Genomic DNA, 13764 nt, shown 5'->3' with positions numbered 1-13764 from the left:
TCACATAGTTTTAATTTAGTATTAAAATTAAACAAAAAGGTCCTCAGTTGCACCACCTACATTTCGAAGTGCTCGATAGCTACATGTGGCTAAGCCAAATTAGTGTAGCTCTAGTGCATTTCTGTCATTGCCGAAAATTCTATCGGACAACACTGTAAACCCTTTCCCACAAAACCAGCCCTGTACCTGATTTGCCTCTTTCTCCACATCCTCCTTAAAAAAATTTTTTTTAATTATATAAATATATATATAATCCTAGGAAAAACATGGCCATTGGTTTGACTCATGGATGTCACTTGATGTGGTTCATTGGGAAATTTTACCTATTTTATTTAGCCTCAATCTCATCATCATAGACTTAATTCCACGTAGTTCATAACGAGGGTGAGAGATAACTAAGAATATATTAAGTATCTAGCATATAGTTAATTTGTCTCCTTCTGTTCAGCCGTGGTTACAGCTAATGCAGAAAAGGCATTCCAATCCCTTCTTGCCCAGACTTATTGGGGTGTGTGGGGGAATGCCTGCAAGCAGTGTTTTGGGATCTTGTCTAGAGTAACAGCACTCCGGCCAGGTAGCCACAAGGCTCCAAGGTCCATCGCCTCTGTTTACTAGAGAAGGGGACACAGGGCCTGAAGGTCCCGAGAGAAAGACTGGGGGTCGGAGTGGGAGCACCCGGGAAAGGAAGGAAACTCCACATTTATGTTTTGATGGGGGAGGTGTGTGTGGTGATTGTGCGGGCACTGGCTCTTCTTTCCTCAGGAGGGGGTTTGAGAGCCAGAAGGAACGACTAGGGACTCGTCCCGCTTTCCTTCGGGCCCCCGAACGTGGCAAGAACCCACCCATTGCAGCGCCAGGCGCCGTGCCTCACTTTCTCCATTTGCGGACTCCAGTTCCCAGGATGCAGAGCAGCGGCCAATCTCCTGGCTCTTCTTCCATCCCCCTCCCGCGAAAGATTGCCCCTGGCCAAGGCAAGGGGGCAGGTGGTTTCAGGGGCCGAGAACTGCAAGGGAACGGAACTAGAAAGTGGCCGGAGTCCTAGTTTCACCAGCCGGGCGGTGAAGGAGGCAGGTCCAGGGCCGGGGCGCAGAGGAGGGGGGCTTCATTCCCACGTGTCTGCACAGTGGCCGGCCCGGCGCAGTCGGGGTTAACCCGAGGCGGAGGGATCCCGCAGCGTGTGCGTAGAACTGCAGAGTCACAACCTTTCCTCCGAGAGGGCCGTATCCCTCCGCCGCTCCGCTCCAACACAAAATAGGGCCGCGTCTTCTCCTTTCTCCGCTTCTAGAGTGGGGTTCCCCAGGCAAAAGGCCCCCCCGGATCTCGCGCCGGAGGCTTCCCGAATCTCCACGACCGCTGCCGAGATCTTGGGCCAGGAAATAGCCCCTTCGCAGGAACCACCCTACCGGCCGAACAGGAGGCGGAGGGGGGGAGGCGGAGCGGCGCCGCGCTGCACTACTTTCCTCTCCGGTTGCAAATGGCTGCCTCGTTCCCCACTTTCCGCTCAGTTTCCTGACCCCCCGGTGCCGGGAGCCGGGGTTGGGCCATGCACCTCTAGGCCCCCCGCGATCACAGCCAGCCGGGGGTCGAAGGGGTGCCGCCGATCAGAGCCGGCCAGGCCGGGGGCGGGGCAGCTCCCGAGGCCAGAGGGGAAGGGAGGCGAGCGCCGGGCCTGGAGCGGCCGGAGGGGAGCGGGCAGAGGGCTCGCACCGCCCGCCCCTTCCTCTTCCTCGCCCACCTACCTTCCTCCCTTCCCCGGGGGGGGGGAGCAGAAGGTGGGGGGCTCGAAGCCTCAGAGGGCGAGCGCTCGGGGTCGAGGAGCCCGGCGTTGGGTGTGTGTCAGGTTCAGCCCCGCGGCCCCGCCGGCTCCGCGTCGCCGTAGCTCGCGCGGCCCCGGGGCGCCGGCCCGGGCGGGGAGAGGGGCTCGCCGCTCCAGCGAGGGTCTCACGTTCCATCCGGGCCCGGCGCGGGGCGGCGCGGCATTCCTTCCGGGCTGCTGGGGAGGCGCCTCGACGTTCCATCTGGAGAGCCTCGACGTTCCGCCCGAGCCCGGCGCGGGCGGCCGGGGCGCTGGCCCGGCCCTAGGACTGAGAGGCCGCCCGGCGACGCGGATGCGGAGCCTGCTCGCCCAAGATCAAAGCCACCGGTGCTCTCTTTGTGTCCGCTCGGGATTCGCCGCCCTGGGGCTGTCCATGGAAACCTAAACTGCTGGAACCCGAGGCAGAGAACCCTTCTTTGGCTTCTTGCTTTTTTTGGGGGGGGAGGAGGGTGTCCACTCCGACCTGGATTTACCGTTCTTGGCCCCCCTAAGCCCCCCCGTGCGGGGGGCGGCTGTGATCGCTCTGGCGGTTGGAGGTCGGGGAGCGGCCCGGGCTCTGGCCATGTTCTCGGATGAGGATTTCTGGATCGCCCTGTGAAGAGGTGAGTGAAGTCTGCCCAGCCAGGGCCCAGAAAGGGTTGGACTGGGGGCATAGCCAGATGGACTATCTTGGCCGGAGCTGGCCTTTAGGTTGGAGAAAGGGGTGCCAGAGCTGAGGAGGGTTCCTTTGGCAGGGTCTGTCAAGGGAACTGAGCCAGTCGCTGGGGCAGAACTGAGGCCTGGTGTCTGGGGTGTGCCTCTTTAAAGACTGGGGGTTCAGGGAACCACGGGAGTTTGGGAACCTGGCCAGATCGCCTTTCTGCCTGTTTATTTTTGTGTTGGGGGGAAGCTCTGCTAAACTAGGACCCAGGCCCTGATGCCAGCACCAATCCCAGTTGGCTGCTTCTCCCTCAGGGTTCCTTGTGGGCCTTGGGAACAGAACAACTTTGGGAGGGAGGATAGAGTGCCCCTGCCAGGTCAGACTTAATGCCAGGTTGGACTTTAAGGTTGTTCTTGCCCATCCGGGCACCCAGAAGCAGTCTCTGGGAGACTCCGGGAACCCTAGGTCCTTCACCAGGCCTTATTTCACTGTGCAAAGGGGAGAGTGTGTGGAAATTGACTAGTGTGATGAAGGGGGTGGCTAGGGCAAGAAGGAGGCGGGGCTGGGGGCAGCTCTGGCCTTGCTGTTCAACTTTAAACTGCCCCTGCCTGGCAAAGTGACCCCAGCAAGGCCTAGTGCTGTCTTAGCCTGCTTTGCCTCCCCTCCTCTGGGGATGGACATAATCTCTAGGGGATTATAGAGGAGGCCGTTGAGATTTGCTCCCTGCGAATGTGGGCTGCAAAAAATGGCTTTTGTCTCCCTCTTTCTCTGGGCCTGGTGTGGAGAACTGGTTGCCCATAAGTCCCTGGCCAATCCCACAGGCCCCTCCCAGACCTCTCCAACCCTTTTCAATCAGGGAATGTTAACTGGTCCTCTGATCCTGTCCCAAGCCTGCAGAATTGGGTGGCCTGTCCCTCTTTGGAGGAGAAATGACCTGATCAGAGCTGTTTCTGCTGAAGCCTGTGTTTCCAACCCTGGCAGGAGGTGTTGGGGGAAGAAGGGGTGTGTATGTGAGTGTACGAAGGGTGCAGCATGAGCCTCATGCCTCTGGGCCCTGGGCTGGGACAGCCCCTCTCACAGCTGTCATGCTGCCCAGCAGGGATTTGGCTGGTGTGTTTTGCTCCCTCACTCCACCCCCTCCAACATACATAGGCTAGCTCCCTTTGGGCCTGGTCTTGGAAAGGAGAAAATAGGGATTTTGCTCTTGAAAGACTTCTGGGTGGTAACCCTGAGGTGAGAGGTGCTATAGGGGTGGTGGAGTGAGGCTAGCTGTCACCCATCTCTCATCTTTGCCTCCTCAGGAGCGTCCCTCCTGTTGTCTGGCCCCAAAGAACTTCCTTGGGAGGGACCTCTTCTTGTTAGCTGTGGTTAACCCCAGGATGACCCAGAGACAGTCGGGAGGGTCGACAGGGCCAGTGTTGCCATTTGGATTCTTCCTGGAGGGCCGGCCCAAAATGGGGGTGGGGAGAGGTGTGGTTTGATTCTCAGGCTGGGAACCAGGAAGTCCTGAGTCCTACAGAAGAGCTGTTCACTCAAGGGCCTGTTCAGCCTTTCACCTCTCCAAGCCTCCATTTCCCCTTTGGCTGGGAAAATGGAGTTTAAGCTATTGATCTGGGATGGAGGCGGAGGGGAGAGTGGGTTGAGTTGAATCCATGTCCTCTTCCTTGCTGTTTTGGGCCTTTTAGGCCCAGGACTAAGGGAAGCCAGCACCGTTTTACTCCCTAGATCTGTACTTCTGTGGGATCTCTAGTTCCCCAGAGGAAGCCTAGCTAGGTATTAACCCAATTTAGATCCAGGGGAAAAAAACCCTTGGGGGTGTGTGTGTGTGTGTGTGTGTGTGTGTGTGTGTGTGTGTGTGTTTTCTGGCTGTGAAAGATGGGACAGGGGGAACCTGTGGTCTTCATTTGGTTTGATCCGTTCAGGGGCCTGGCAACTGGGACTCAGCATTGGGGTGCAGGTGCTAGACTGCAGGGTAGAGAAATGGAGCTCAGGCTTCTTGGAGGTACCCCTAGATTCTTTTTGATACAGCTTGGAGGACACTCTACTCTTTGCTGCTTGATCTATCTTCCATGGCCCCATGAATGAGGCTCTGGCTTTGGAGGATGTTGGTACTCTGTCTTCCAAGGCTGGACAAAGGTGGTTTCTGTACCTCCCTGAGCAGTGCCAGCCCCACCAGCTTGAGAGGGCTGTGCTCGGGGGAGGGCAGAGGAATTTGTCCCTCTGGCCTTGTGTGAGGCAGTCCTCCTCCCACCTCCTGTATTATCACTGTTGCTTTTTATTTCTTACTGTTTGTGACTCCTTTGGCCTTAACTGTGAGAGCAGAGCTGGTGGAGGATCTTTGGGGGCATGTAGTGGTAAGGTACAGTAAGGTACACATATTTAGGCAACTTTGAAGTCTCTGGGTGTGGTCAGGCCTTGAATGACTGAATAGGAAAAGGGGCCTGGCTGGGGCCCTGACTTCGAACCCCTGCTTCCCAACAGTGGCTTCTAAGGGCCCCTTGAAGTCCCAGAGCAACTTTTCTGTGGGCTGGCCAGATGACCTTCCTACTTTCCTTTCAGGTGTGGTTGTGTGACAGGTTTGGGAAAGAGATGACCTGGGAATGGAGGTAACATTGTATCTTTCCCAGTCTAGCAGATTCTGATAGTGTGAGGGGAAAAAAAGTAAAACAAAATTTCTTTTCCTGTGACATGTCACAGAAGGTGTGTTGCCAGTCTCTGGAAATGGAGTGTAAGCTCAGGGAAAAAGGACTGATAATTGTGGTTCTTAGGTAATTGATTTACCCATCCTGGGCCCCTTTGAGGGTTCCCCCATCTCATCTGCCCCAGTCACTCAGCCCTAGTGGTCGACCACTGGGGTATTTGGTTTGGGAAGAGACGCTTGTCTTTACTCAGGTTGGTGTGGACCCTCTGGTTAAATAAGAGGAGTGGAAAAGGTGGGAGAGATAAATTTCTCAAATTTTATTCAGAGTCGTTTTAGGGATTTCCCCCTTCCCATGCCCCCAGCCCCAATCCTTAGGAACACTCTGCACTCTTTTCTCTGCTTACACTCCTACCCTTCCCATTAAGAGCAGCTCGCAGCTATCCCTTTATTCCCTTCTTCTAAAAGATGTCTTTCTTCGTCCTCACTTCTGTAACTCTTCACTTCTCTCTTTTTTGTACTGTGCTTATTAGTTCTTTCTGGGGTTTAGGAAAATATGCCCAAAGGGTGGGCATACCTTCTTAGGTATAACTTTAGTGTGTTTCATTTGGCTCTGGTATAGGCAGGCATATTGTAGAAGAGGGGACCGTTACCCCCCGCCCCCATAGTGTGTGTGGAAACCCTGCTTGACGGAAGAGGAAGGAAGCTACTCTGCTCTGCTGTGTCCTCCCCGGTTTAGAACTCCTCCAAGTGGTAGTGTGCTTCCTGAGACTACAACTCCCAGCATGCCTAGCCTCAAGCCTGGCTACACATGCTCAGTAACTCTTAAGGCCCACTTCTGTTAACTACTAGGGATATCTGAGGAGTAAGGGCAGTTGGCGTTGCTAAGGGCAACGACCTGAGGCCTTCAGGCTGGGTGAGATCCTGAGCTCAGTCACAGCAGGGGTCTGAGCTGGATTTGGATGGGCAGTGGGGGGAAATTGGGGAGTTTCTTCTGTTGTGATTGGGATCTCCTGGTTGAAACCCGTGGAAGTGGGAGAGATCCATCCATAGCTGGGCTTTAGTTTCAGTGATGTATTCTCCATCCTGCAAGACCTCAGACTCTGTCTCTGGGAGAGGGATTTTGACTGGACTCAGACTTCTTGGGTTATGGCTACCCTTGGGTTGGCACTGACATACCTCTAGGATGGTAGCTGACTTGAGATACAAAGAAAAAGGCCAGGGAATTGGGCCCACCAGGAGCCAAGAGCTCAGACATGAGGCAAAGGGTGGTACTAGATATAGATTGGATATGCTTCTAGTTGGATGCTATTGCCCTGGGAACTCTTATGCAGGAGGTAGGAAGGGGGAAAGGGGAGTGGATCCCCTGAGAATCCAGAGTGGGAGAATATGGTATGTGTTTATCTGGGGAAGAAGTAGGCAGTGGGATAAGGGCTAGGGAGAAAGACTTCCCTTGTTATTAGAACAGGAGTTTGTAGGTATGGTTTTTCTCGGTTTTCTGTAAAGTCTAGTTAGGAATAGCTGTTTTCCTTCTAGGATTCTGGGAAAAGTGTTTAGTTGAGGAAACTTACTAGACATATAGATCTTTCTTTTTGGCTCCCGACAGGTCTCCCCGAGAGGGCCCTGCCCAGTCGGAGAGAGGGATGGACAGCCAGAAGCCGCCTGGTGAGGATAAAGATTCAGAACCGGCAGGTGAGTAGGGCAAATTCTGGGTTTGCTGGCAGCCTTCTGCCCTTCCTAGGCAACCTTAGGTTTCGGGCCCTGACACAAGGACAGGAGCTAAGTCTGCCTAATAAACAGGTAATTGAAGGACTTTGTTCTTTGGCACAAAAGGCAAATTGCCATCACTGTGATCTACCAAGGGTTTTGGGTAATCTCATGGGTCTGATGAGTGGACTAGTATCATATAGAGGATGATGGCTGATGTATACTTCTCTGTCTGTTCATTCAGCTGATGGACCTGCAGCCTCTGAGGAGTCAGGCACCACTGAGCCAGACCTTCCCAACCCACATGTGGGGGAGGTCTCTGTGCCCAGTTCTGGAGGTCCTAGGCTTCAGGAGCCTCCCCAGGACTGCAGGTAACTAGTTTGGGGAAGTGAGAATATAAAGGCATACAGAGATTTGATTTGAGAGTCTCAGCTTTCGAGGAGGAAGATTTAGGAAGCTGAGTGTTTGGGAATCATAGGCATGCCAAATCATGGGGATGTTAGGGTTGCCTTTGGGCCGGGGCCCGGCATGGTGCTGATGCTTGTATGTCCACAGTGGGGGTCCAGTGCGGCGTTGTGCTCTCTGTAACTGCGGGGAGCCCAGTCTACATGGGCAGCGGGAACTACGGCGCTTTGAGTTGCCATTTGACTGGCCCCAGTGTCCAGTGGTGTCCCCTGGGGGGAGCCCAGGGCCCAACGAGGCAGCGCTGCCCAGTGAGGACCTGTCACAGATTGGCTTCCCCGAGGGCCTGACACCCGCCCACCTAGGAGAACCCGGAGGTAAGTGAGGGGAGGTGGGGTGGCTGACTTGGGCAGGAAGGGGGGGATGGGCTGAGCGGTCCTGAGCCAGTGGTTACTGGTTTGCTAACTCTGTCCTTTCTGTTTACCCCTCTCCATCGCAAAGGGTCCTGCTGGGCTCACCACTGGTGCGCTGTGTGGTCGGCGGGCGTGTGGGGGCAGGAGGGCCCAGAGCTATGTGGTGTGGACAAGGCCATCTTCTCAGGAATCTCACAGGTGCGGCTGGGGCCGCGGGGCTGCCCAGGCAGAGGGCAGAGCGGGCTGGGCTGGCGGGCTTCTGAGAGGCTAGGCTGAGCAGGGCAGCGGGGAGACAGGCGGGGCTGGTGGCTGACTGGTTGCTCGGGAGAGAGTGGCGGGCACTGACACTTTGTCTGCACCCCGGCAGCGCTGCTCCCACTGCACCCGGCTCGGTGCCTCCATCCCTTGCCGCTCCCCCGGATGTGCGCGGCTTTACCACTTCCCCTGCGCGACTGCCAGCGGTTCCTTCCTATCCATGAAAACACTGCAGCTGCTATGCCCGGAGCACAGTGAGGGGGCTGCACATCTGGGTAAGAAGTCCTGCCCTCTGGCCCTAGGGCAGATGAGGGGCCAGGTGTGCCCCCGGGGCTTTGTGCTCTGCACAGCGCCGTCCGTGTGCCCCACGGAAATAGGGGCGAACCTGGGAGCACGGGGACTTCTTGCCTGTCCCGCTTACCGTGGCGTCCGCAGTGCCTAGAAGAGTGCCTGGCGTGTATTAGGCAGATACTCGACTCTTTGTTGCTTGTTCATTCTGTGTCCTCTGGAATGCCTGTTATGTGGAGAGCGCTGTGCTGAGTCCTACAGGGAATCCATAGCTGACCCGCGTCCTCTGTCTCTTGCCACTGTAGAGGAGGCTCGTTGTGCGGTATGTGAGGGGCCCGGGGAATTGTGTGACCTGTTCTTCTGCACCAGTTGCGGGCATCACTATCACGGGGCCTGCCTGGACACCGCTCTTACCGCCCGCAAGCGTGCTGGCTGGCAGTGCCCAGAATGCAAAGTGTGCCAAGCCTGCAGGTAAGAAGAGGGGGGCAGGAGAGAAGCCTTAGGTGAAGTGAAGCAGGGCTTAGGGTTGAAAATGAGGGGAGGAAGGACCCTGTTATGTGCCCCATGTCCCTGCAGGAAACCTGGGAATGACTCTAAGATGTTGGTCTGTGAGACATGTGACAAAGGATACCATACCTTCTGCCTAAAACCACCAATGGAGCAACTGCCCGCTCACTCTTGGAAGTGCAAGGTGAAGATCCCCCGATTCGGCCTTCCTCTCCCTAATTCTGCCCTCCTGCAACCTCTTGTTTCTCTGTGGTGCGGAGTCCTGCGCTCTCCTCCAGGCTGCTCTCTGACCAGTGCCTCTTTTTGCCCGCTTCCTTCCCCTAGGCATGCCGGGTATGCCGAGCCTGTGGGGCAGGCTCAGCAGAGCTGAATCCCAACTCTGAGTGGTTTGAAAACTACTCTCTCTGTCACCGCTGTCACAAAGCCCAGGGAGGACAGCTCGTCAGTTCTGTTGCTGAGCAGCATCCCCCTGTCTGTAGCAGGTAAGTAGTGTGGACTGGAAGAGATAGGGACGGGGGGTTTGGAAGTACTGAGACCCGCAGGGGACATGTGAAAGCAAGTTGACTTTGAGAGGAGAGCCCCAAGGTGGGCAGTATGATCCGTAGTATTCCTGCCCTGCCCCAGTGTGCTCTCTAGGAGTTGATAGAGGACGAGAGCCACGGTGCCTGCTCCCCTGTACCCTCTGCAGGTTCTCACCCCCAGAGCCTGGCGATACCCCCACTGATGAGCCCGAAGCTCTGTACATTGCATGCCAAGGGCAGCCAAAGGGTGGGCACGTGACCTCTATGCAACCCAAGGAACCGGGGCCCCTGCAATGTGAAGCCAAACCACTAGGTGAGTGGGGTTTGAGGGTCCCTGAAAATAATTCCTGTCTGTTCTGTGTCAAGGGACAGTGTCTGCTTCGCCTAGTCTATGAAGTAGAGCTGGGCTAGGTGGGAGCATAGTGTCTTATGTCTGCAGGGAGAGCAGGGGCCCAACTTGAGCCCCGGTTGGAGGTCCCCCTAAATGAGGAGATGCCACTGCTGCCTCCACCTGAGGAGTCGCCCCTGTCCCCACCACCTGAGGAATCGCCCACATCCCCACCACCTGAGGCATCGCGCCTGTCCCCGCCACCGGAGGAATCACCCCTCTCTCCACCGCCTGAGGAGTCTCCTCTGTCTCCTCCACCTGAGTCATCACCTTTTTCTCCACTGGAGGAGTCACCATTCTCTCCACCACAGGAGTCACCCCCATCTCCCCCACTTGAGACACCCCTCTCTCCACCGCCTGAAGCGTCACCCCTATCCCCACCGTTTGAAGAGTCTCCCCTTTCCCCCCCACCTGAGGAGTTGCCCACTTCCCCACCACCTGAAGCATCTCGCCTGTCTCCACCACCTGAGGAGTCACCCATGTCTCCTCCACCCGAAGAGTCACCTATGTCTCCACCACCTGAGGCATCCCGTCTGTTCCCACCATTTGAAGAATCGCCCCTGTCCCCTCCACCAGAGGAGTCTCCCCTCTCCCCACCACCTGAGGCATCACGTCTGTCCCCACCACCTGAGGACTCGCCCATGTCCCCACCACCTGAAGACTCACCTATGTCCCCCCCACCCGAGGTATCACGCCTGTCCCCTCTGCCTGAGGTGTCACGCCTGTCCCCACCGCCTGAGGAATCTCCCCTGTCCCCACCGCCCGAGGAATCTCCCACGTCCCCACCACCTGAGGCTTCACGCCTTTTCCCACCACCTGAGGACTCACCCACTTCTCCGCCACCTGAAGACTCACCTGCTTCTCCACCACCGGAGGACTTACTCGTGACCCTACCGCTAGAGGAGTCATCCCTGTTGCCACTGCCTGAGGAGCCACGTCTCAGCCCCCGGCCTGAGGAGCTGTGCCTGTCCCCTCGGCCTGAGGAGCCGCGCCTGTCCCCTCGGCCTGAGGAGCCGCATCTGTCCCCTGCACTTGAGGAACCATGCCTGTCCCCCGCACCTGAGGAGCTGCGTCTGTCCCCTTGGCTTGAGGAACCGCGTCTGTCCCCCCGGCCTGAGAAGCCATGCCTGTCCCCTGCCCCTGAGGAGCTGCACCTGTCCCTTGGACCTGAGGAGCCCTGTCTGTCCCCCCGGCCTGAGGAGCCGCGCCTGTCCCCCCGGCCTGAGGAGCCGCGCCTGTCCCCCCGGCCAGAGGAGCCGCGCCTGTCCCCCCGGCCTGAGGAGCCGCGCCTGTCCCCCCGGCCTGAGGAGCCGCGCCTGTTCCCTCGACCTGAGGAGCCGCGCCTGTCCCCTCGACCTGAAGAGCCCCCTGAGGAGCCAGGCCTATGCCCTGCACCTGAGGAATTGCCCTTGTTCCTCCCACCTGGGGAGCCACCTCTATCTCCCTTGCTTGGAGAGCCGGCCCTGTCTGAGCCTGGGGGACCACCTCTGTCCCCTCTGCCTGAGGAGTTGCCGTTGTCGCCATCCGGGGAGCCATCCTTGTCACCTCAGCTGATGCCACCAGGTAAGGGGATGTTAATACCCTCTTATCTGGGACAGTCTTAATCCTTTATGGCACATCTAATCTAAGAGCCTCCCTTTTTCTCTCTCTCTCCAGATCCTCTTCCTCCTCCGCTCTCACCCATTATCACGGCTGTGGCCCCACCGGCTCTGTCTCCTTTGGGGGAGTTAGAGTACCCCTTTGGTGCCAAAGGGGACAGTGACCCTGAGTCGCCGTTGGCTGCCCCCATCCTTGAGACGCCCATCAGCCCTCCACCAGAAGCTAACTGCACTGACCCTGAGCCTGTACCCCCTATGATCCTCCCCCCATCTCCAGGCTCCCCAATGGGACCAGCCTCTCCCATCCTGATGGAGCCCCTTCCCTCTCGGTGTTCTCCACTCCTCCAGCATTCCCTGCCTCCCCAAAACTCCCCTCCTTCCCAGTGCTCTCTTCCTGCTCTGCCACTGTCCATTCCCTCCCCGCTGAGTCCCATGGAGAAGGCAGTGGAGGTCTCAGATGAGGCTGAGCCGCATGAGATGGAGACTGAGAAAGTCCCAGAACCTGAGTGTCCAGCCTTGGAACCCAGCCCTACTAGTCCTCTCCCCTCCCCCATGGGGAACCTTTCCTGCCCTGCACCCAGCCCTGCCCCAGCTCTGGATGACTTCTCTGGTCTGGGGGAAGACACAGCCCCTCTGGATGGGACTGACACTCCTGGTTCACAGGCAGAGGCTGGACAGACCCCTGGCAGTTTGGCTGGTGAACTTAAGGGTTCCCCTGTGCTCCTGGACCCCGAGGAGCTGGCCCCTGTGACCCCTATGGAGGTCTATGGCCCAGAAGGCAAGCAGGCAGGGCAGGGTTCACCCTGTGAAGAGCAAGAGGGGCTACGTGTACCAGTGGCCCCTACCCCACCCGCTCTCATCAAATCCGACATCGTTAATGAGATCTCTAATCTGAGCCAGGGCGATGCCAGTGCCAGTTTTCCTGGCTCAGAGCCCCTGCTAGGCTCTCCCGACCCCGAGGGGGGCGGCTCCTTGTCCATGGAGCTGGGGGTATCTACAGACGTTAGTCCAGCCCGAGATGAGGGCTCCCTGCGGCTCTGTACTGACTCGCTGCCAGAGACTGACGACTCGCTACTGTGTGATGCTGGGACAGCTATTGGCGGAGGCAAAGCCGAGGGGGACAAGGGGAGGCGGCGCAGCTCCCCAGCTCGTTCCCGCATCAAACAGGTGAGAGGCTATCCGGCCACTGGTTGTGGTCAACGTGATGCCACTGTCAGGGGTGTAGTCCTGTGTCCCTGATAGCTTCCCACCTGGCTTATTGAATCCTAGCCTCTCAGAGATCCTTCGGTTCATCCTCTTACTTCTCTAAGGGGAACACTGATGCATAGAGGGGGAAGTGAATTGCCTGGGTTCGTGGTTACTCAGTAGGAGAGTGAGGACTAGAAATTCAGGTCTCTCTAGCCAGCGTGTGCCACGTTGGCCACTCTTTCTCCTTGGGACAGGGGAATGGTTTGAGCGGGAGCTACCTCCCTGTTGCTGTCTGAGAGCTTGGCTTTTGCCCTGCCCTGACTGGGACTCCTGGGCCTTATTCCCTCTCATGCTCTGTCCATTCGTTTCTTCTCTCCCCGCCCCCAAGCTCACGGGCCCGGCACACTGCAGGATCACAAGCTCCCGACTTGCCGCTGTAACCATCCTCTTCCCTCACTCAGGGTCGCAGTAGTAGTTTCCCAGGAAGACGCCGGCCACGTGGAGGAGCACATGGAGGACGTGGGAGAGGACGGGCCCGGCTAAAATCAACTACTTCTTCCATTGAGACTCTGGTAGTAAGGAGAGGCTTCCCATTTCCCAAACATGCTTCAGCTGGCCCCTTCAAGATTAAGCACCCTTTAAATCCTGCCAGTCCCCTGCACGCTCACCTACCTGCCTGCTAGCCTAGGGCCTGTCCAGCTATGTCTGTGCTCCTTCTGTCCACCTGGTCCCCAGGCTTCTCTGAAATCTCTGCTGTCGGGCTGAGGCCCAGTTTGGGAGCTGGGGTGTTCTTCTGCTTCTTAGTGCTGGCTCCTGGCCTTCATCCTAGCCAGGGGTTCATGCCTCCTTCCCCCAACACCAAAGAGGAAAGCAGCTTAGCGGGGGCAGATTTAGCTGCCTCACTTGCCACAACTCTCTGCCTGTAAGGTTGCTGATATCGATAGCTCCCCCAGCAAAGAGGAAGAAGACGACGATGACGACACCATGCAAAATACTGTGGTTCTCTTCTCCAACACAGACAAGTTTGTCCTCATGCAGGTACCATACTTGACCGGGGTAGTCCCATCCTCAGCACCGAGACCCAGCAGACCCAACATTGGGTGTGCGTATTTTGGTGGGAGGGTAAATGAGGAAAACCAAACCAAGGACTTATTTCTGGGGATATCCAGCTATGAGAAAAGAGTGAATCAGGATCATGTTGCTCATTTGTCCATCCATCAGATTTCTCTTTAGCATCTCCTCTGAGCTTGGCACTGAGCTAGGAGCAAGGGGTGTAGCAGTGAAAAAAGCAAGGCATGATCTCTGCCCTATTGAAGGTTATGGCTTAGGGAAGTTAACGTACGTTCTCACCTGGATAATCTCAAAACTGATAGACTTTTGTCAGATATGCTACTCTCTTATCC

The 13764-nt window shown here is 57.0% G+C and overlaps 1 protein-coding gene across 10 annotated transcripts in view; it reads left to right on the top strand.

The window, feature by feature from the left end:
* The first annotated feature begins 1208 nt into the window (after positions 1-1208).
* KMT2D (lysine methyltransferase 2D) overlaps positions 1209-13764 on the top strand; it is a 37918-nt gene continuing 25362 nt past the window's right edge. For 5 of the 10 annotated variants that reach the window (XM_081821598.1, XM_081821600.1, XM_081821604.1 and 2 more), the window contains exons 1-14: positions 1211-2418; positions 6701-6786; positions 7046-7172; positions 7357-7580; positions 7705-7814; positions 7984-8146; positions 8465-8630; positions 8736-8850; positions 8991-9148; positions 9355-9500; positions 9627-11138; positions 11232-12340; positions 12823-12936; positions 13289-13399. In XM_081821598.1, coding sequence (XP_081677724.1) covers positions 6738-6786; positions 7046-7172; positions 7357-7580; positions 7705-7814; positions 7984-8146; positions 8465-8630; positions 8736-8850; positions 8991-9148; positions 9355-9500; positions 9627-11138; positions 11232-12340; positions 12823-12936; positions 13289-13399 — 4104 coding nt within the window. In that variant the 5' untranslated portion in view covers positions 1211-2418; positions 6701-6737. Of the gene's footprint in view, positions 2419-6700; positions 6787-7045; positions 7173-7356; positions 7581-7704; positions 7815-7983; positions 8147-8464; positions 8631-8735; positions 8851-8990; positions 9149-9354; positions 9501-9626; positions 11139-11231; positions 12341-12822; positions 12937-13288; positions 13400-13764 lie in introns of all 10 variants that reach the window. The other 5 variants (XM_006729294.3, XM_081821601.1, XM_081821603.1 and 2 more) reach the window with 3 other exon arrangements.

Source organism: Leptonychotes weddellii, chromosome 5 (genome assembly GCF_054177405.1).
Source record: "Leptonychotes weddellii isolate Sample4059 chromosome 5, ASM5417740v2, whole genome shotgun sequence".
In the NCBI taxonomy this organism is placed as follows: domain Eukaryota; kingdom Metazoa; phylum Chordata; class Mammalia; order Carnivora; family Phocidae; genus Leptonychotes; species Leptonychotes weddellii.
This window is presented reverse-complemented; position numbering and strand designations above follow the sequence as displayed.